The sequence below is a fragment of the Mus pahari genome, chromosome 7 (genome assembly GCF_900095145.1).
Source record: "Mus pahari chromosome 7, PAHARI_EIJ_v1.1, whole genome shotgun sequence".
NCBI classification, from domain to species: domain Eukaryota; kingdom Metazoa; phylum Chordata; class Mammalia; order Rodentia; family Muridae; genus Mus; species Mus pahari.
Window position 1 is genome coordinate 71,291,694 of NC_034596.1, and position 22,538 is coordinate 71,314,231.

At 43.9% G+C, this 22,538-nt stretch overlaps 1 protein-coding gene across 8 annotated transcripts in view; it reads left to right on the forward strand.

The window, feature by feature from the left end:
• The window catches only part of Syne2 (spectrin repeat containing nuclear envelope protein 2), a 304,126-nt gene that overhangs the window by 147,420 nt on the left and 134,168 nt on the right, over positions 1 to 22,538 (forward strand). For all 8 annotated transcript variants that reach the window (XM_029540662.1, XM_029540656.1, XM_021202357.2 and 5 more), the window contains exons 46-53: positions 2,479 to 2,634; positions 3,855 to 4,120; positions 5,983 to 8,086; positions 9,662 to 9,984; positions 11,989 to 12,133; positions 13,536 to 13,754; positions 20,258 to 20,523; positions 22,300 to 22,468. In XM_029540662.1, the coding sequence (XP_029396522.1) occupies positions 2,479 to 2,634; positions 3,855 to 4,120; positions 5,983 to 8,086; positions 9,662 to 9,984; positions 11,989 to 12,133; positions 13,536 to 13,754; positions 20,258 to 20,523; positions 22,300 to 22,468 (3,648 nt within the window). The remainder of the gene's footprint in view (positions 1 to 2,478; positions 2,635 to 3,854; positions 4,121 to 5,982; positions 8,087 to 9,661; positions 9,985 to 11,988; positions 12,134 to 13,535; positions 13,755 to 20,257; positions 20,524 to 22,299; positions 22,469 to 22,538) is intronic.

Here is a 22,538-nt window from a genome sequence, read left to right on the forward strand (position 1 = left end):
AAAAAAAAAAAAAAATCACATGGAGAGAAAACCACAGCTCAGAGACAGTGTCTGCCTTTTGGATTTGTCTTTTGCATGCGTTTGCATGTGGCACATGCATGTTTGCTATATACATGTGTATAGAGTTCCAAGGAAAATGCAGAGTGTCCTGTTAGGCTCTCCAATTTATTCCTTTGAGACAGGGTTTCTCGCTGTTAGATTTTTCAAAATATACAGCATGGAACAAACTATAAAGCGATGTATACATACATGGCCTTGATTTCTCTAAGAACTTAAAATACAATATATAAAGTATACCATAGTAAATATGGCAACGTATATACGGACTACAGGAGAGTGTTTGGTTTGGGAGATATGGTTAGAGGCTTTATGGAGGGTGGGCTTTAAATTTCTTTAATATAGAAAATTATATCACTTTAATCTTTGTTTTCAGTCATGTGGGGTTTTTATTTAATATATATGTCTTACATGTTTTATCATTTAATATAAAACATTCTATAGCAGCATGTACAATCAAAATAAAACACAGCAGAGGGGGTGGGTAGGCCATGAGGAAGTGACAGAACTTCCAGGAGCCAATCAGGGCCCCACCCGGGTTCCAACCTCCTTGGCATGAGCCAAAGGAATGTTGCCTGTTACGTTTGAAATGTTCGTTTGAGGGATTCTGTTGGACTTTCTTTCGTGGTTGAAATGGCTTTGGGGGCTAATGACCAACTGGACTTGGGGGGTGATTTGAAGTGTTTGGCATACATTGTCTGACCGCTGAGGTCTGACGTTACAAATGTTGCCTGTCACATCCTGGGTAGCAGTGGTCCTCAGACACCAGCTCATCCGGTAAGAGGAAGTTTTGGTTTCTTGGTAGATGGCAGTACTAGATAACTCTCTCCCAGGGCCTGGTCTCTAGGCCTTTGGTGCTGGCTCTCTTGTGTCCAGGGGATAGACATTTGTGGGGGTTTCAAGGGAGGGGAGGGGAGGCAGGCACCACCTGCAACAGTGTGTCCCCTCTGCAAGTGTGTCCCCCTTACAAGTGTGCCCCTCTGCAAGTGTTCCCCCTGTAAGTGTGCCCCTCTACAAGTGTACCCCCCTGCAAGTATGCCCCCCTACAAGTGTATCCCCCCCAGTACCCTGTCCTTCTCAACCCATTGTCTCCCTGGATCTCTCCCTGTGAGGCTGTCTTCTACACAGGTTCTCACCAGAGCCCAAGTGAATTAGGTTCTCATGCCTTGAACATGCCAGGCAAATGCTTGATCCTCAGCACCATCTCCATGCCAATACATACTTATAGCCATGACCTAGTGGGTAAAGGTGCCTGCTGCCAAACCCGAGGACCCGAGTTCAAGCCTTGGGATTAGAGGGAGAGAAGCAGAATGCCCTCTGATGTCCAGTCATGTTTATGTGTATGCATACACACATCCATGCATGTGTGCACACGTACACATATTGATACACATTAAATAGATATAATTTAAAAAAAAAAACAGAATTAGCCATTGAAAATGAAGTCTACACAAATGCCCCATTGATAACCCATGTTCCTAAAACATTGGAAAAAGATCAATGACTCCTTTATAATGTGTTCCACCTTACGCACATTTTCATTTGTTTTGAAACATGCTAGGGCATTCTGGGGGCATGTGCACACACACTTGCACGTATGCACACATGTGCACACGCTCTTGCACACACACACCCAGGCAAGCTCTCCACCTCTCATCCTGAGGTAGGAGGATCACTGGGATTCCAGATCTCAGCGACCACATAGGCTTCTCTTCTTTTTTCTGTAGTTTCTGAGGGTTGAACTTGGGTCGCAGGATTGCTTGGCTAGCCCATGTATTCACTGAGTCATCTCCCCAGTCGCCAGGCTGTTAGCCTCATTACCAACTGGCTGGAGGCCTAATCTAGTCTCAGTATCATGACCTCTTCGTGTCTTCTCACTCACCTACTTGTTTTAAACTACTGATAGGCAGAAATGAGCGCCTATTGTCTGCCTGGGCCTCTTCAGTTTGTGACTCCTAAGTATAAATTTGGGAACTGCTGGATCTTCTGTGTCTGTTTCATTTTTTTTTTTTAAAATAAATCTCTAATATTCATGTCCTTTAAAAAAAAGATTTATTTATTTCATGTATGTGAGTATACTGTCACTCAGGAAGAGCAGTCAGTACTGTTAACTGCTAAGCCATCTCTCCAGCCCCTGTTTTACTTCTTTAAGGTTATTCGTTACCTCAGTATATAATGGAGCAATGTAATTCTAGAATGTATGCTATCATGACAAAAATGTCTCATGTTGGGGGAGGAGTACCATGCAGGTATTAATTGTTCTATGGGAATAAACCCCATCTTTGGCAGTGCCCAGATACATTTCTGTGAAGCCTTTAGACTGAGTTGGTAGGAGGAACTGGAATGCTTGTAATCAAGGAAAATGAAAGTGGTTCATTTGCATGGGAGGCTATTCAGCAATTAATCTTTTTATGTTTTCAGAACTCAGCTGTGGAAATGATTTTGTCAAAACAACTTTCTCTCAATGTTCAAGAAAGCATGCAAAATGCCCAAGATGAGCGGGAAGTCAACGAGCTGCAGAATCAACCTTTAGAATTGGACATTATGTTAAGAAATGAACAATTAAAAGGAATGGAGGTATGGGAACACGAAAACCACTAGCGGCATGATTGCATCATTTACCCAGTGCAATACAATATATTTTAATTACCAAAAACTTGCTTGTATGGAGTGAAAAGTCTTATTTAACCTTTGCCTGATGATCAATTTGGTAACTATATAATTATGTACTAATCAGTAAGTTGTATAACTCCAGCCACTTGCCCAGGGGGAGAGTTTAATGAACATTCGACTTCTTTCTGTACCACAAAGTTCCTGAAAACTTGGTGAGAGTTTGGGGAATCTGACTCATCGCACATTTTCACAGCCCTGGATAGACAGTCTTTGCTAGTCATCAGCGGACTGGGGCCTCCTCCTTTAGATTGACAGCTGTGCTTATGTGTGGTGCAAGCCTTTAATCCCAGGACTCAGGAGGCAGAGGCAGGTGTTACACAGGGTTGATTTTTGTTTGTTTGTTTTTGTTTTTCGAGACAGGGTTTCTCTGTATAGCCCTGGCTGTCCTGGAACTCACTTTGTAGACCAGGCTGGTCTCGAACTCAGAAATCTGCCTGCCTCTGCCTCCGGAGTTCTGGGATTAAAGGCATGCGCCACCACACCCGGCTACACAGGGTTTTAATTAAGCAGTAATAATGAATTTTTAGTTATTAAACCTGAAAACCTCATACATGGTCATGTTTCTACAAGTGAAACTATATCCGCAGTTCCAACTTGTGAGCTCAATCCCTTTGGGGGTCAAATACCCCTTTCACAGGGGTCACCTAAGACCATCAAAAAATAGCAGATATGTATGTGTGCGTGCGTGCATGTGTGCGTGCATGTGTGTGTGTGTGTGTGTGTGTGTGTGTAAGTGTGTAACCCTGGTTGTCCTGGAACTTACTCTGTAGACCAGGCTGGCCTCTAATAGAGATCCACCTGCCTCTGCCTCCTGAGTCCTGGGATTAAAGGCATGCACCACCACCGCCTCACTGGAAACACAGATATTTACATAGATATTCACAGATATTTGCAGTCATAACAGTAGCAAAATTACAGTTATAAAGTAGTAACAAGAATAAGGTTATGGTTGGGGATCACCACAGCATGAGGAATTGCATTAACAGGTTGCAGCATTAGGAAGGTTGAGAACCACTGGTCTAGATGATTTCTGCTGTTTCAGATAATTTTACAGAAGGGTCAGCGTGTATCTAAGCCAGGAGAAGGGTGATAGCCTACATCCTGATCTGTGTGACTTCCTTTAGGAACTATATACCCACTTGGAAGCAAGAAGAGCAGCCACTGAACTTCTGAAACAGTCGCAGCATCTCAACCAAACAGAAGAGCAAGCCTCGGTTCTGCCCACCGCCAGACCTTCAGCGTGCCACTTGGGAAGTCTACAGCAGGAGCTTCATACCTTGAAGAAAACTAAAGAAAGACAGTATGGCCTCCTTAATGGTTTTCAAGACCAGCTGGTTGAGGCTGAAGCCTCACTGAACACCTTCTTGGCAGAGGTGGAAAGCCTCAAAGTGTAAGCATAGGAAGAGTTGGGTTCTTGGCTCCCGTATAGCCCGGGGTTCCCGTGCCTGCTGCAGGACATCGGGATTGTAAAATCATGCATAGAGACCAAGTCCATGTTGGGCACTAGTTTAGTATGTTCAGGGGGCGTTAACAAAAAGTTACAGACTGTGTAGCTTAGGAACAGCGACGTATTACTATTGTGAGGTTGCAAAGTCCAAATTCTAAGACTCTGGCAGACTTTGCGTCTAATGAAGCGGCCCTCTACTTCAGGATGTCAGCCAGCCGTGCCTTCCCAGGGTAGAATGAGCTCTGGGGACAGGGATGGCGGTTGGGAGTGTCTCTTAGCTATTCATGTTCACAAAGGCCAATATATGGTCACTTAGCTTTCAACATAAAGCATTTGTACCCAAGACCCTGTTTCAGAAAAGCAATTAAGGGGTCTGTAAGATAGCTTGGTGGGTAAAGGCACTTGCCACCAAGCTTGGAAACCTGAGTTTGGTACTCAGTGGAAGGAGAGAACTGTTGTCCACACTAGTGTCCCCTGCTCCATGAATAAATAAGTATATGTTTTTAAAAAGCCAACAAATCCAGAAAACAACAACGATAAGATAAGAATTTGGGGTGAGCGTAGGTGATTAAACCATAGCAGAAGCTATTTAAGAAAACTTTATTGGATTCATGCTGTGTGTGTGTTACTGAGTACTGTGTTTTACACATAATTTATTAAACATTAGTATGAATGTCATATATATATATATATATATATATATATATATATATATAGCCTAGTATCAATATAATTGGTTTATATTACTGCATATTGAATATTACATACTTAATTATTTCATTTAAATGTATGCAATCTGGGGTCAGCAAGATGGCTCAAAGGTTCTTGCTGCCAAGCGTGATGATTTGAGTTCAGTTCTCTGAACCTATGTGTCTGTTAAGAGACACCATGACCATGGGAACTTCCATAAAGAAAACCATGTAATTGAGCTGGCTTATAGTTTCAGAGGTTTAGTTCATTATTAGCATGGTCAGAAGCATGACTGCACACAGGTAGACATGGTGCTAAAGAGGAGATGAGAATTCTACATCCAGATCAGCAGGCAGCAGGAAGAGACAATGACCCACTAGTCCTGGCTTGAGCTCCTGAGACCTCAAAGCCTACCCCCAGTGACACGCTTCCCCAAGGCCATACCTACTCTAGCAAGGTCACACCTCCTAATAGAGCCACTCCCTAGTGACCAAGCATTCAAACTCATGAGTCTATGGGGGCCATTCCTATTCGAGCCACCACACTATAAATGTGGAAGGGGAGAAAAGACTCCACAAAATTGTCCCCTGACCTCTCCATCCATGCTATGGCCTGAGTCCCCCAACTCCATCATACACTAATAATACTAAATATATTTTTCCTTTGGCTTTGAAAATAACAAATGATAGATATAGAGACCTTAATGTATAAATATTTCTTATAAAGGTTTGTTCATGCATATCTCTAAATGGGCTTTATTTTCAGTACTATCCCTTAAAACAATTTTATATTCATGAGATATTCTTGGGGGGGGGGTGATAACTTCTCTGACCTAGACTAAGCTTGAGGAGAGAGACTTCCATTTACAGGTCATTCATATACCTTTGTCTCTCTGCCTCACTCCTTTCCCTTTATTATTTCTTCTTCTTCTTCTTCTTCTTCTTCTTCTTCTTCTTCTTCTTCTTCTTCTTCTTCTTCTTCTTCTTCTTCTTCTTCTTCTTCTTCTTCTTNCTTCTTCTTCTTCTTCTTCTTCTTCTTCTTCTTCTTCTTCTTCTTCTTCTTCTTCTTCTTCTTCTTCTTCTTCTTCTTCTTCTTCTTCTTCTTTCGTTTTCTAGAGGCTCGCTAGACAGTGCAACCTATCTGGGGAAAATCAAGAAGTTCCTGGGATCAGTGGAAAAACAGAAAGGCTCACTGAGCAAGCTTCACACAGAGTGGGCCCATTTATCCAGCCTCCTGACGGCCGCAGACCAGAAGCTGGTGGAGAGCCAAATGAAGCAACTTGAACATGGGTGGGAACTCGTGGAGCGGCTGGCTCACAGGAAGTGTTTCCAGCAAGCCACAGAACACAGTGAACTCACCTGCCTCCTGAAGAAGGCCCAGGACCTTCAGGTTTCTCTGCATCAGCAGCAGCAGCGCCTAACGCTAAGTCTGGACTCTCCAGAGCAACAGGCGGCGATCGTGGACATGGTCACTCCAGCCGCTGAGCTCCAGGCAATCAAGTATGAGTTTTCTGGTTTAAAGCGGCAAGCTGAGCTTCACATGAAGAGGCTTTGGGGGGGAAAGGATAAGAAAACTCTGGAAGATGCAATAAATAATTTGAATAAGCAACTGGAGGCCCTGGAGCCATTAAACCGAGAGGTAGAAAATCGGGTTAAAAAGTGTGACCTACAGAACAGGATAAAGGAGACTCTGTCCTGGGTCAAGAACACACTGGCGGAGCTCCTCGTTCCCATCGCCCTTCTCCCTGACAACATCCTTTCTCAGATCAGAAAGTGCAAGCTGATTCACGATGGCATTCTGGGTAAGCAGCAGGCAGTGGAGTTGCTGGTGGAAGAGGTCAGAGGCATCACCCCCAGCCTTGCAGTGTGTGAGTGTGATGGTTTAACTACTCTCCTGGAGGATTTACAGAGCCAACACCAAGCACTGCTTTTAAAATCAACTCAGAGGTCCCAGCAACTAGAACTGAAGTTGGAAGAAAAAAGCAAATTGTTTGCGATTATAGGAAAGGCTCAGCTCACACTTGAAGAAAGCGAAACACTGGTATCTCCCACGGGGGACAGAGCCTCCACAGAAGCCGAGCTGGAGCATCGCCTTGCCGTCCTGAAGGCGTCCCAGCAGCAGCTGCAAGACATGGAGAGCGCACTCTCGGCCCATCTTCAGGAACTTACAAATGCCTACAAGGACGCAAACGTGTTTGAGAGATTATTTCTGGATGATCAGTTAAAAAATCTCAAAGCAAGGACCAACAGAACACAGAGATTCCTTCAGAGCAACTGTAGTGAACTCAAGCACAAGATCGAGTCTTACAGAGAATTCCACGACAAAGTAGCGGTGCTTCAGAAAGAAGTTGAGAGCGTCCTGCCTGGTGGACTTCTCCTGCTCCATCAAGAGCTGGGGCAGGATGCCAAAGGGCAGCTCGGCAATCTTAGAGACAAGCTGGCTGCTATTCGAGGCAGTATCTCACAAGTGTTGATATCTGAAGAAGTGTTTGACTCTATAGGGCTAAGCTGGGATGGCTCACTGCTTGAACAGTTACAAACCCAAGTGCTTGAAAGGGAGAGGGAAATAGAAGAGAAAATTAAGCAGCTGGACACATTTTTAATAGCACGGGACAGACACCAAGCATCGATAAGTAAGATAAGGGATGTGGATTTACAAATAAAGAAAGGGGCTGAATCGCTACTGAAAGTCCCCAGTACGTCACCAGAAAGCACTCTGCTCAATGCACAAACTTTGATTCGGAAAATTGAAAGATCCAAACGCTTGCATGATGAGATGATCAGGGAATTAAGCGAAAATGAGGCTTTTGACATCTCGTTCAAAGAGAGCGAGATGCAGCAACTAAAGCTAAATGCAGAAGAGAATTCTAGGCTCCAAGAGGCTCTCCAGAACATGCTGCTAGAATTGCAACCAAAAGAAATGGGCAAAAAGGAGTTCCAAGAGAAGCTAGAAAATGCCCTACATGTTTTAAAGCAAATAAAGTCTCAGTTACAGGAGCCTTTATGTGTAAATTTGGGGGTTCAACATATTCAACACGAGAAGGAGACTTGGGAAGCGTTTGGCGAGCAAATTGAGGCAGAAATGTGTGGTCTTAGAGCTGTGAGGATTTCTGGAGAGCAAAGAGAAGAAAACGATTCTGCAACCGGTGGCATGGAGGCAAAATTACGGGACATTGAAGGTCTTCACATGGAGCTTAGAGAAAGCATTGATCTACGCACAGTAAGTTGTCTCTGAAATTAGGTGTTTAAGGACAGCCTTGGTCCTTACTGTTGTCTTGCTTCAGGTTATGTCAGTGCTTCTAAAGATGGTACAGGTTCTACAGGTGAGCTCTCTCCAGGAAGACACCTGCCTTCTAGAAGGCCGGGAGGCACTTCATCCTGTTGACTCTCAGCATCAAACTGCAGTGCTTTATAAATTTGAGAAGAGATGAAGCTGACGTCTTTGTTTCCTTCATAAGCCCCATTGAGATCAGAACAAGATTTTTCCCCCCTTTAGTGATAGTAAAATAATATAGAGTAGAAGTTTGGTACAGAGGGAAGAACAGCAAATATAACTCAAGTTCATTTAGAACATACATTGTGCTAGGGGTTGAGGGTAGAGGTTGTTTTAGTTAGCCATGTTAAATGGAAAATTGAAGACTGGGGATATAGTTCATTGACAGAGTACTCGATTAGCATGTGCAGAGTTCCTGGGTTCGGTTCCCAGCACTGAAAAAAAAAAAAGTTAAATTAAAATAAGAGAGTTGAATCTCAGAAACATGAAGATCCTCCTGTGATGTTCTTAGAGCAGTGACAAAATCAGGATTCAAACTGACATTTTTCAGAGTCTACAGCAGCCATGCTTACATGTAAGTTCCACTGGCCAAATCCTGTCCATAGCCCTTGATTTATAAATAAAGTTTTATTGGGGCACAGCCATACCTATTATTTATGTAATGTCTGTGGCTGCCTTTCTGCTACAACAGCAGGGCTGAGTAGTTGTGATAGCTCGCTGACTTCTGTTGGAGAGCAACTCTAACACATTCCCTGTCTCCTCCTGATAGTTGGCAAGTATCTTAGTCACAATCGCAATGTCCCCGTAGTGGGTAGCTGGTTCCTTGTACACCCTTGCCTAGCTTATCTATAGAAGGGGGAAACTCATTTCTTTTACTCAGCATTAGTGTAAGATACTGGGTGTAAATGCCATAGAAATGTAAGACGTGGTAAGCCCTGTGTACCGTTTAAGTAGCTTTGTAAGAAATGCTGAATAATTCTGGCACTTTGTTTACTTTCAATGGTTTTCAGAAATGTTCTGTATAACTCACCCCACCCAGGAATAATTTGATTCAGGCTGGACAGGAAGAGATCTTTAAATTCATTTGTTATTTTCATGACAAGGCTGAGGTATAGGGACATCCGATGATGTGTCTGAACTGAAGTTGGTTGCAGATAATGTCAGTCATCTGAAACACGAGAGATCCGACTCATTTGTCCATAGGTATTAAGGTTATACACATTATATGCAATGTTTCATTCAATTCATAGCCTTGTGCAAGAATCCCAAAATAGGAATTATATACTGACTGACAAGATTGGTGGGATGTTATTTTAAGTTTAAATTAGATTTCTTCAAAAATATGACTATTTTTCCTTTTAGTTACTCATTTTGAAATATTAATGTAATGCATAAAACCCATAAGACCAGGCTGTCAGCTTTCCTGAGACTCAGGGAATGAGCGAATGCACCGTATTAAGAATAACAGAAATTCCTCAAGTTGGGAAATGACGTGTTAGTATTTGATCTCCAATTCACCAGGATGTCCTGAACGATGCTTATGACAGTGCAACCCGCTATGACGAGTTAGTAGCCGGGGCATCAAGAATCGTCACATCCCTGGAAGCCATGCTTTTGTCATACAGAGTAGACCTTCACAATCCCCAAGAGTCACTGGAGCTGGCACGCCTTAAACAAGGGGAACTGGAGTCGGCACTAGCTGATTTACGGAGCCTCACCGAGACTTTGGGGGCTATCTCCAGCCCCGAGGCCAAAGAGCAACTTCATTGTACTTTAGGAGCACTGGCCGCTACAAGTTCAGCCTTGAAGGCAGGGCTGGAAGCCCAGGAGGCCGAGGAGGAAAGGTACATTGATTACCTGTAACAGAATATCGTTTTATTGGTCTTTATAATTAATGTGCACATCAGAGGAAATTTGAATGTGGAAAAGTTTAAAGAGTCACCAAAGAAAACCATGCTTAATGTTTCATTTTTATTTTAGTTTCTTCTTGTTTAGTATTTGATACATATAATGCTATATATAAAATGTGTAGCTAGTATAAGGCATGAAGATAAAGCAAACATCTGTATACCCAAAGTGTCCAAGATAAACCTCCTTAACCTGAGTTCTCTCATGAGCTTCTCCTTCTCCTTTCACTGGGAAATAATTTTAGATTGTTGTATTTTTGTTGTATTTGTGTCCTGTTCTTACTATCTTCACTCTGTTGTTCTGTAACTCCAGATTTTTCCAGCCCATCACTTTAACCATAAGGTTTAGTCAGACTCTTGTCTGTAGCATACTCCATTGTTGATGGACATTTGAGTTTCTAGTTCTTGCATTAAACAACAGTGTTTCCAGGAATATGTTGAAGTAAGAGTGTGATAGCCCAAGTCAAGGGGAGGCAACGCCTAGCACTAAATCACCCACTAATTTCCACATATTCTAGTTGTCCCCTCTCCCTGCTAACACTTGTCATTAAACAGTAAGGGTGGCCTGGAAGATGGCTCAGTGTCTAAGACTGCTTGCTTTGCAATCATGAGGCCCCAAGTTCAAATCCCTTGAACCTATGGGCATGGCCTCTTCACGCACCTGTAATCCCAGCTCTACAGGGGCAGAGCCAAGAGGACTGCTGGGCCCTGTTGGCCGCCAGCCTGGCTCCAGGTTCAAGGAAGGACCCAGTCTCAGAGATAAGAGAGAGCAATAGAGCAGGTCACTGGATGGTCTCCTTGGCCTTTATGCATGTGCCGTAGCAGGCTCCTCTGTTCACATATGTGTACATACCTTGTATGCATACAGAATAAGAGGCCAGCAGTCAGGTGGCTCACATACATACACACGCGCACTTATACATAGAAAGTAGTGTGTTTTTTTGTTTATTTTGTTTTTGCTGTTGTTTTGAAACTACCATCTTGCCTCAAACTCACTATGTAGACTAGAGTAGCCTCCAACTTAAGGCAGTCCCCTTGCCTCAGCTTCCTGAGTGTGAGTGCTAAGATTTCAGGTGTGAGAGTTTTTATTTTAAGCTATTAAGTTTTTTTTTTTCATTTTTTTTACTAGGGAGTAAACACAAGGTCATACATGTATTGGGTGTGTGCTCTACCACTGAACTACACTCCAGCTCCCGAAAACAGAATTTTAAATTATTCTCACTGGGGGATTTAGGCAGCGCCTACTTAGTGTATGTAATTTCATAGTGCTTTTAGAAATACATCACAATTAAATATAGACTATTCCGCTTTTTTTTACTATATAACATTTGTCTTTTTCCTTATCGTAACAAATATTTTATAATAGTAATCACAATCCATCTGTACGATTCTGTGATGACTTGTTGCAATTTCCTTAACCATGTTTTTTTGTTGTTAGTCTTTTTGCTGTTTTAATTAATGCAATTATGTATAAAAGGCTTTTACTACACAATGATTTTATTCCTGATTTTGGTAAATTCTTTATATTTGAGAATAAATCTCTAAAACACGCAGCTGAACATATGAATCCAAATGTGGACATTTTTAAGATTGCACGTCTTTCTCCCAGAATTCAACCTACTTAGAGATCACTGGTAGTGCATTAAAAAACAAAAACAAAAAAAAACTCAATCTCTTAATCTCTCTCCCTCCCTCTCCCTGTTCCTCCCCCCCCCCCTTCTCTATCTGTCTGTCTGTCTAACTTAGTGTTCTGTAGATAACTGTCTCTGTCTATTTAAAGTCATCCATAAATGCCGTTGGGGTCATCTATGAGTAGTCAGTAAAGTAAAAATGTTAAAATTTCTTGAATGGCAAAACAAAACAACAACAAAAACCCTTTATGTGTGTATATATATTTAATGAGAAATAAGATTTAATATTTTTTTCTAACTACCTCTTCAGGTGCCTGGAGAATTACAAATGCTATAGAAAAATGAAAGAAGGAATTTGCTCTCGGCTCAGGAAAATGGAGATGGATCTCAGACAGTCCATAGCCCCGTTGCCCAGGTCTTACAAAGAAGCCTTGTCACGCCTAGAACAGAGCAAGGTAACCATCAGCTTGTGGATAGACTGTGTCGGTAACCATCAGCTTGTGGATAGTCTGTGTCAGGTAACCATCAGGTTGTGGATAGTCTGTGTCAGGACTCAGGAGGACAAAGAGTGCATCAGTGTGGGGCGTGGCTCAGCTGTAACCCACAGGCATCCTCAAACACCCGTGAAAGTGTCACCCGTGAAAGTGTCCCGACCCCAGGCTGAGGTGGGGAGATAGATGATCTGACCCTTCAGTTGATAGATGACCCTTCAGTTGATCAGATCCACACTCCCCACCCCACCCCCCCACTCCTCTACCACCCTCCCCCACTTCTCCACCCCACAGCCCAGCATCCTGCCCTGTGGACCGCCTTTCTAAACCTTCCCTTTCCAGATGTTTTGAGGTTTATGCTACTGGACCCATGACAGTACAGTCACCGCATCTGTCCAGTTTTGATCATTTCCTGAACCATTGCTAAGTTATTTATTTATTTATTTATTTATTTGAGACAGAGTCTCCTGTATCCCAGGTTTCTCCTGACTCTATCTACTCTTCTACCTCAAGAGGTCACAGGCATGAGCCTACATGCCTGGTTTTACTTTAGGTTCTTTGTGGTTTATTTTTGTACAGTAGACAAGCACTCTACGACTTGAAAACCTCCTCAGCTTGTAAAACAACTTTGAGTTTTGCTTATTTTCATCTGTTGGAATTAGTGGTGCTATGTTGTTATGCTTTGGATTTTCTTTCTTTCTTTCTTTCTTTCTTTCTTTCTTTCTTTCTTTCTTTCTTTTTTTTTTTTAAGATTTATGTCTTATTTTATGTGAGTACCCTGTTGCTATCTTCAGACACATCAGAAGAGGACACCAAATCCCATTACAGATGGTTGTGAGCCACCATGTGGCTGCTGGGAATTGAACTCNGGACCTCTGGAAGAGCAGTTGGNGCTCTTAACCACTAAGCCATCTCTCCAGCCCCGATTTGGGTTTCTTGTTTGTTTGTTTGTTTGTTTGTTGTTTTTGAGGCAGAGTTGTGCCATGGTGCTGATTGTGAACGTGTGATTACCCGGCCTTGCTTTCTGAATGCTGGGATTACAGGTGGGAGCCTCGCTTCTGACTTGTCATTGTGATTTAGACTAGGCCATTCATCTACCAAAAAGAAACTGAGCAAACAAATAAAGAACTCCTAAATATTGTGTGGCTGGTTGATATAGTAAACACTGTGTAAATGTGATGGTGCCATACACCTTTAATATCAGTGCTCCGCAAGAGTGCCGGAGGATCTCTGAGTTCGAGACCAGCTAGGACTACCTCCTGAGACATAACATTTAAAAAGAAAAATCCTAACTGTGCCAGACTTCAGAGTGACATTTCAGAAAAGACTACAGACCTTGGTCGTTCATATTACTTTCTCTCATAAGGCGCTAACATCAAATCTCCTGTCAACCAAAGAAGACTTGGTGAAACTCCGTCAGCTCCTCAGACACCTGAGAAGCAGGAGCACAGAAAATGATGCCACATGTGTGCTTGGAGTGGCCTCTGCTCTGTGGGAGAAGTGGCTGAGTTTGCTGGAAGCCGCCAGAGAGTGGCAGCAGTGGAGTGGAGAGCTGAAGAGAGAGTGGAAGTTCATCAGTGAGGAGGTGAGTCCTTTACCGCCAATGGGCAAACCCTACAGTTTGCAGTGAGAGGCCGCCGGTGTCTCTTCATGGCACTCTTGGTGTCTCATTTGTACATCAGATAGACACAACCTGTGAGCCTCGTCCAGGTCAGGCTTGCAAAAAGCCCCTGAGAAATTCTTCAGCTTCTTTCATAACAGTGGTGCTTTCTTAGGTATCTTATAATTCTCCCTGGAGTCCGTGCTGTCCCTCCATCTTTACACGGTTCCGGGGATCAAACCCAGGTGTCCGGGTATGCCCAGCAAGCACCCTTACCCGCTAAGCCAGCTTGTCAGCCCTCAGATAATTCTTGCTAAGGAGGTGACTACTCACCGGGTGAGGCTTTAAAAATCCTCATTGTGAAGATGAATTAATCCTTAAAAATAACTGCCTTTGCATTCATTACAGCAAAGGTTTGAACTGAGTAATAAACATGATAACTGACTAATTGGAAATCAGCTCCAATTGTTAAGTTTGGAAATTAGTGATGGTTGTCAAATGTGGGCCTAAAAATATGAAATTCCATGCTTTCTGAAAAGTGTCTCAAAGAAGGACCTCTCTGACATCTCTCAGTCCCGGATGATAGCTTAGGCATGGTTTAGGACTTGCGTGTTACATATATTAAGAAAGAAAATGAAAAATCATAGGAGGTCATAGTATTTGTTAATCTTTCTATAGTGCCATGGATAAACAAGGTACAGATCAGAACAGGAGTTGAAAATCCTCTTTTCTTCATTTCAAAATTTCTGGTGAATTTTCTGAGGGTGGGAATGTAATGAGTCTGAACTTAATTTGGTGGGAGACCACCCACGGTCAACACTATCCCATTAACCTGCTTAGAACTTAATGTTCTTGAAATCGGTGTCATTTCAGTGGGGCTGGTGGGGTTTCATCAGTGAACAGTCTCTTGGATGTTCAAACTCTTAAGAAACTGTCAATTTTCAGGCTGCTAGTAAGGGTCCCTGCCTGTCCACAATGGCAGTGATCACTGAGCCCCTACCCTGTGCCGAGAAACCAGTTCAGACGTGTGCTTCTGCATCCTTGCCTTGGCCTTAGGACGTTACTACCTTTCCCATTTGATACTTAGGGACACGGAAGCACAGATTAATAGTTCTTCTTTTCTAAGTAGTGGCCCCTAAGAGCCCCAACTGCAGACTGACTATGCGGCAAGCCCCTGCGGGTCATTGAATGCATACTAAAGGGTCTTCCTTTCAATTATAACCTGGCAGCCCAGCTATACCTTGTCGCTAGTGGGCACTCAGTAGGTACTTGTTGAGGGGGAGTGCTTGTTCAGATCCAAACCTTGGCTGATTCCAAGCTTTGACTGTTTTACCACACTGCTGTTTTACAGCCATTTAAAGTCATATCGTATTAATTTCAATCTTACTCACTTAATTCTTTCTAATTACTCAAACATTAGACCAGCATCTAGTCAAAATAGTGTTTTCAGACAAAGCTTCCTGAAGCCCAAGCTCCCCACAGACTAGCTATGCCACTGAAGATGACCTTGCACTTCTGACCTCCCTGCCTCTCTCTCCCCAGCACTGGGATTACAGATGAGTGTGTTACCATCCTTGAAGCCAGGGCTTTGTGCATGGAGCAAGCATTCCTACCAACCGAGCTCTATTCAAAGCCCAACAACTGTAATTTTTTTTCCCCAAAGGCCAATACAAATAAAAACATGTAATAACTGTAATTCAGCTATTGAAGTGGGCATGCATGGTGTGCCTGGCTTAGCCCTTGCATCTATGTAAAGGGCGATCCTCAGCCAGGCTGCCAAGCCATCCACGTGGGGGCAGCTGGCCTCTTTGCTAGAAGCCATTGCCGTTTTGCCTGGAGAGTGTTGGGATTCCCTCCTGGAAGGAAATGGTGCAACTGTTGACCGTCCTGCCTGGAGGGAGGGTCATTTAACCCACACTGGAACATCCAGGCACTCCTCTCTGTTTTTCTGCCCTAACTGCCTGTATCCTCAGGGCCTAGGGGAGGAGCTAGAATGTGTAGGCTGGGAAGACTAGGGGAAGGGGCTCCATCTGTGAGGTGATCCTGAAGCCGGCCTCCAGGGAGGGTGAAGACTTTCCAGCAAGGGCTGCTTTGGGGTCGGCCAGGTTCCTGTCCGTAATCCTTCATGAATGCTCTGTAAGTATGCACAGTAAGCTCACTGGGTCCCCAGGGAGAACTCCGGTGGAACCGAACTTTGATTTGTTATTGGGACTTCAAGAGGAAGGGGTTTTCCTTAGAACCTGGTAGGGATGGGGGAGGGGATGCATGTTCACATCTCCCACTCCAGAGAGAGTTTCAGCAACAATACATGAAGTCAATGGGACTCAATAATATTGGATCACTTGTCCAAGTTCACAGGTGACAAAAGAGAATTAAAACTTACGTGTTGTATTTAATAACTAAGCAACTAGGTTAAGGGATATCTGTGTATGTCAGTTGGTGTATGATTGTGTGACTTCCGGGTGTCACTATGGATGTGTGTGTTACTAGAGATCAAACCAAGAGCTTTGTGCATGCCAGGAAAGCATTCTGCCACTGTACTGCATCCCTGGCTTGTTGTATGATGTGTGTGTGTGTGTGTGTGTGTGTGTGTGTGTGTGTGTGTGTATACATGCAAGCCAAGCATGGTGGCTTTTTTTAAAATGATTTATTTATATGAATACACTGTAGCTGTCTTCAGACACACCAGAAGAGGGCATCGGATCCCTTTTATACATAGTGAGCCACCATGTGGTTGCTGGGAATTGAACTCAGGACCTCTGGCAGAGCAGTCAGTGCTCTACTGAGCCATCTCTCCAGCCATCTTAATGCAGTTCTTATTCATTCACTAAAAATGGTAGCATTCCTGTATCTATATATAAGACCTAGCCATGCAAGATCCCACTGGCACTGCTGATGCCTTTGTGTCACTGTGATAAAAGCAACTTCAGGGAAGAAAGGGTGACTTGGGCTCAGGGTGCATGAGTACAGTTTGTCAGGGCTCCTGGTGGCAGGAGCTTAAGACAAGCGACGTCATCATGTTAGTCAGGAAGAGGACAGTGATGAATGCTGGCACTCATCTAGATCCAAGCCCCAGCCTAGGGAATGGTGCTACAAATTTAGCTGGGGCCTCCCACCTCCATTAACTAATGTAATCTAGATAAGCCCTCATAGGCATGTCCGGAAGCTTGTCTCCGATGCTTCCAGACCCAGTCAAGTAGACAGCCAATGTTAACTATGCAGTAACTGACCAATGAAGGCCATCTGTTTAAAACTCTTGTAATATAACCATTCGCTATCTTTATGGAATAAACAATTTGAGTAGGTAGATTTTTTTTTAAACTTAAACGTTCATCATATAAATTTTCAAATTAAAACTCAATTTACCTTTTGATTTGACTTTCTCTCCTTCGTATTTTTTTTTTTTTTTTTGGAAAGGCAGAATGTACTCGATATCATTAGTGACGTCCTAGGTAGCTCCAGCTGCCCACTTTACACAGCCTCGTGGTCTGAGTGAGCCTCCGTAGAGGAATGTTTCAGATCAGACTGGGCTCTGGTGGCTGTGGTGATGTCTATAAGGGATTCTCTCCATTGGTAATTGATGGGGAGGGCCTAGTCCAGCCTGCTGAGGCCCCTGCTGGGTCAGAAAGCTGAGCATGAGCTAGGGAGTGAGCCGGAGAGCATGAGGAAGCAGCGTAGTTTCCTGCTCTGACTTCCTTCAGCGATGGACTGTGGCCCTAGACCTGTAAGACAAAGCAAACCCTTTCCTTTCCCAGATGGGTTTTGGTCCGTGTGTTTGTCACAGCAACAGAAAGGAAGCTAGAACAACTGACTTTTAGAATAATGGTTTTATGCTTTGGGGGTCTTGATGCAACGGGGCATCAAGTGCTGGACAAATGTGATTTCTTTAGAGATACCTGGGGATGAGAAGCTGGCTTCTTCTCACACTGTTGGGTCCCAACGCCGGCTCCTCGTTCATTCCTGTTTCTTCAGGTCCTAAGACTTTCATTCTCCTTTACTGTGTTGGTGTGTGTGTGTGTGTGTGTGTGTGTGTGTGTGTGTTACCCTGGTTCTTTGTCCTCTTCACCTCTATAGTGAACCTTAAATTTTACAAAGGGTTTTATTAGGATTTTTATGTCCAAGGAATATCACCAGAGGGTGCAGAGCCCTTTCCAAGGGTAAGGGTCACTACCTATTATTCTGTTTTCCTGGCTCAGGGACTTTTATCAATTCAGCATGAAGTTTGCTAAGTTTTGATCAATGCATATAGTCACATGATAACCAACAAAATCAAAGTGGCGCACACTTCCATCCTCACTGAACATTTCCCGCGCCCTTGGTGTTCGGTTTTATCCCCTGAGCCGGATGCCATTGGGCGGCTGGACGGCAGTGGCCCAGTCACACACTGAGCGTTTGTTTGCTTGGCTGCCTGGAAGACTGATCTCTCTGGTTTTCCATCTCAGTCCCAGCCTTACAGCAACACTGCAGCTGCGAGTGGGCTCGCCAGCAGGTGGCTGATTTTGGAAAGTGATGCCAGGTGGGAGGAAGGACACTGAAACAGAAAATGCCTGTGAAGCTTTGGGGTCATTCATTTGTTCATTTATGGCCTTTGCACCATCCGACTCCCCGACTGCGTGACACCCACCCCCACGTGACCTCCTCACTGCATCTTGGTTACAGACAAGGCTCTCAACCCCAACTGTTGTGGTAAATCTTCAACCCAAATATGCCCGGCAATGAAAACACAACTCAGTTAATATGAATACATGCTGTACACCTAGATTGGGCAAATCTACCATTACACTACCATCTTCTCCATCTGTGAGACCCCTTAGAACTTGCATTTCCTCCAGGCCATTAGCTTCTCCTCCTCCTCCTCCTCCTTTGTATCCTCTCTCTCTTTTCCATTTTCTCTTTCTTCTCTCTCTCCACCTTCTCTTTTATTTGCCCAATCATCAGCTCTCCTTTATTTTACAAATTATTGTGGAAAGCAGATTTACAGGAAATCACCTGAGTGCTGACTCATTCCTTGCTCAAAGTCCCTCACAGGAGAACAGAATTAACATCAAATATAATTAGTCTCAGGACTATGCACAACACCCAATAATTTTAGAAACTTTGGCTCTACCATTAGTCTCATGTCTGCATTGTACTTCCTTTATTAGCAGGCTGTTTTTAAGCAGGAAGGTGTGAAATGGTCTATCTCATTCTCTAGTCTAGGTGTAGCTGCCTGCCTGAGACCCAGGATTTCCGGTCGGACCATGGTTTGAAACAGTAGGAAGCACATACTCTGTAGACGGGTTTCTTAGGGAGAGGACTGTCTGTCTCCCTCTCCACCAGGTATATCATAGCAGCCGGGGTTCCCACTTTTTCATGGAACCCAAGACAGAACAGCAGATACCACATCCTGTTCCTGAGGCTTTGGCTCATCCCCCCAGCCCCCCAGAAAACATTAGAAGCATGGTTGATAATGGATTTGAACAGTAGTCTTAAGTGTAAAATATATTACTTCCACAATGCAAGAAACCCCATCCTGTGGCATCTCTCTTTGTTAAAGATTGATCAATTTGACCTTCACGTTGGTGAAGAAGTATGCCTTAGGTGTTGGTGACACTGGGAGCTTATAATAATTGATGTTGGGGCTTGTTGCATCTTCCTTCATAGGTTTTATTTCTCACCCTCTGGTACATCCAGGGCCTTGCTCACCATGTCAATCGTGATAACGTAAGTGCAGTTGTCTGGTGTGGTATTTTGTAGTGGCAAGATGGGCCACTGTTTGGACATAGAGTTAGGAGGACAGAATGATATAAATAAGTCTTGTAGCTAAAGGGGATGGACACAAGGCTTGGGGGTGGGGAGCAAAGAGCTACCTTATTCAGGAGCCTTTGAGGCTGTCTACCAAGTCTTTGTTCTGAGTCCAGACTGGTGAAATTCCTAGTTTCTAGGTAGGTGTTGTAATAAGTTACGTATTTCTACGTTTTTTACATACCAGTAGTTGATAAACACAGCTGGTTCAGTAATCCCAGTGGCTCTCCCTTTGGAAAACGTCAGGTTCATAATGAATCGCCAGGCTTTGTTTTACAGCATGATGTAGACATTCAAAGTGAAGTCAAAGAGACTTGTAGGAAAATTTCCACATCCAGCCTGTTGTGGTGGGGCCATTCCAACCTTCTCATGTAGATCTCGTGGAAATACAGTTCAAACCAACAGAAGCCTCCAGGGGAAATAAATCACTCTAGTCAATAGTGTTTCCCCAGCCTGTTCACAATAGCATTTCCTCATCAGAATCACACAGCTACATGGGCAGTAAGTAGCTGGGAGCTACAGATCATAGAGTCCTTGATCATAGAGGATTAATGCTCCCAGCTATAGTGAGCGAATAATGACTTTGAACCAGGATAGGCATTAGGGGCGCTTTGAAGAGAAGATATACAAAAACCGTGCTCACTAGCTAGATTACAGATCTCAAAGTCTTCCTGCCTTCTCTTTGTTGTCATTCATTTAATTAGATTGAACGAGAAGCAATAATTTTAGAGACTCTTCAGGAGGACCTTCCAGAAATTTCCAAAACGAAGGACGCAGCTCCCACAGAGGAACTCTGGCAGCTGTTGGACTCCCTGTGTCAGCACGAGGAGAGCGTGGAGAAGCAGCAGCTCCTGCTGGCCCTGCTTCTACAGCGTGTAAGGAGTATCCAGAACATTCCCGAAGGCACTGAGACCCGAGAAACCATCCCGGCACTTCAGGAGATTGGGTCAATGCAAGAACGGTGCGACAGGTGAGGTTTATAAAGAGATTGATTATTAAGGAAATGATCTGATGGCTTCTGTTCAAAGTTTTTTTGTTGTTTTTTTTTTAAAGTGGATAATAGCAAATGCTACAACAGAATCAATGCCCGCCGAGGGGCACAGACAAGGGGGTAGAAGAAGTGAATGCCTACAATGGAGCATACACATGTTCCATCTTGATATTACAGTGTGAATGAATAGCTTGCAGACTTTTCCCTTCAAATGTGTATTGTTTTGCATTTTAGTTATACCTATTGACTGTAGGAAATTTCGATTGTGGGGAATTATAAAGACCAATGTGAAAGTCTACTTTAATCTCACCATGCGGCAGGAAACACGGTCACCTTTTCCCTCGCTTCTCACTGTGATTATTGACAGTATAGTGCCTGACACTGTACCCTATTCTGCAGAGTCACTGATCAACAGATTGTTTTTGACTCCTATGCCCTTGAATGTCAAATTAAAAACACCTGTATAATCAATCTCTCTCTCTCTCTCTCTCTCTCTCTCTCTCTCTCTCTCTCTCTCTCTCTCTCTGTGTGTGTGTGTGTGTGTGTGTGTATGTTGATATGCCATAATGTGTTTAAGGAAACCCCTTTAAATATCCTTTAAGTTGGGTCTAATTCCACTGTATTTATTGTAAAAGCCACAGCAGTGGGTTTGCTCATTCGTGGCCACTCAACAGTGCCATCCAATGGCGAGGGTCTTTCCCCCCCCACACACACACACCAAGTGTTTCTCAGCTGCCGTCCACTCGAGTCTGCAGTTCTGATGTGACCTACCTGCCCCCATTCTACACTTTGAGTATTCCATTTCGCAGAGCTTTCCTGCTTCCAGTGCCAACCACAAGTTGTGGGATGTCACCTGTGCTTTTGACTGTCTCAGGGAAGCACTTAGGTTTGCTGATTCATCAATGGAAGATATAATAAAGGATACAAATGAAGAACGATGTGGATGGGTGTGTGGGTCAAGGGGTGTGAGGGTGGGGCAGCTTCCTTGGCCTCTACAACACACGGCCCTCTGGGTACTTCTCTTGACTGGCAATCTGGGCACTCGGACCTTATCTGTTTCTGTGCTTTTGGAGGCTACAGTGACCAACTAAGCAAACGTGGCCAACTTGGCCTTCAGTTCGTCTCCCCTCTCTAGGGATCAGGAGGACAGTGGTAGGAAAGGGTGACGCAGATAGTCCCAACCCTCTAGACACATGGATGACTCTCACCCCGTGAGACTGTCCAGGAGTCCACCAAGAGACTCTTGGTGCAAGCGCTCTGTCTCAGCAATGAGGCCTAAGGTCAAGTGTGAGAACAAACTTTTGGCCAGGTCTGCTCACACAGACCTATAACTCCAGCATTTATGGGGTAGAAAGAACAGGAGCACAGTAAGTTCAAGGCTAGTCAGGGCTACATAGTGAAGCCAAACACAGATACCAGATAGTTCTCAGCAAAGACCCCACCACCACACACAGTTGCCTCTTCAGGCAATGGGTCAGCTGAAGAGATGTGAGCTGGTGGGGGTGGTCTGTTCTAAAGAGCCCACCCATGGCTGATGACACTTGTCACTTCGTCTGGAATCTGGGATCATGTGGGACAGATGGAAGCTAGAGATGGTAGTTGGACTGTGCAGAGAGGATACTCGGGGTGAGAGGTTGGGGGACACTGTTGATTGTATTTGATGTATGTTTGAGAATAAATCACTAAAAACTGGTACTAGGGAGGAAACCGTTCTTTTATGGATTCTTTATGAGTTCTTTTTTGATGTAATTTCAGGCTTCTTCAGACAGCTCAAAAGAATAAGGACCTGGTCCAGGCCGAAATCCAGGCACAGCAGTCTTTCATAAAGGAAATAAAAGACGTGAAACGTGTCTTTGAACAGATCTCAACTTCTTTCCCAAATTTGGCATCGGAAGGCCACCCAGAACGGGCAGAGCAGTTTGAGGTAAGCAGGAGGGAAGAGTTCGTGTAAGTGGCTGAGACTGGTCCACGGTCTTCTGTTGGAGTCCTATGGA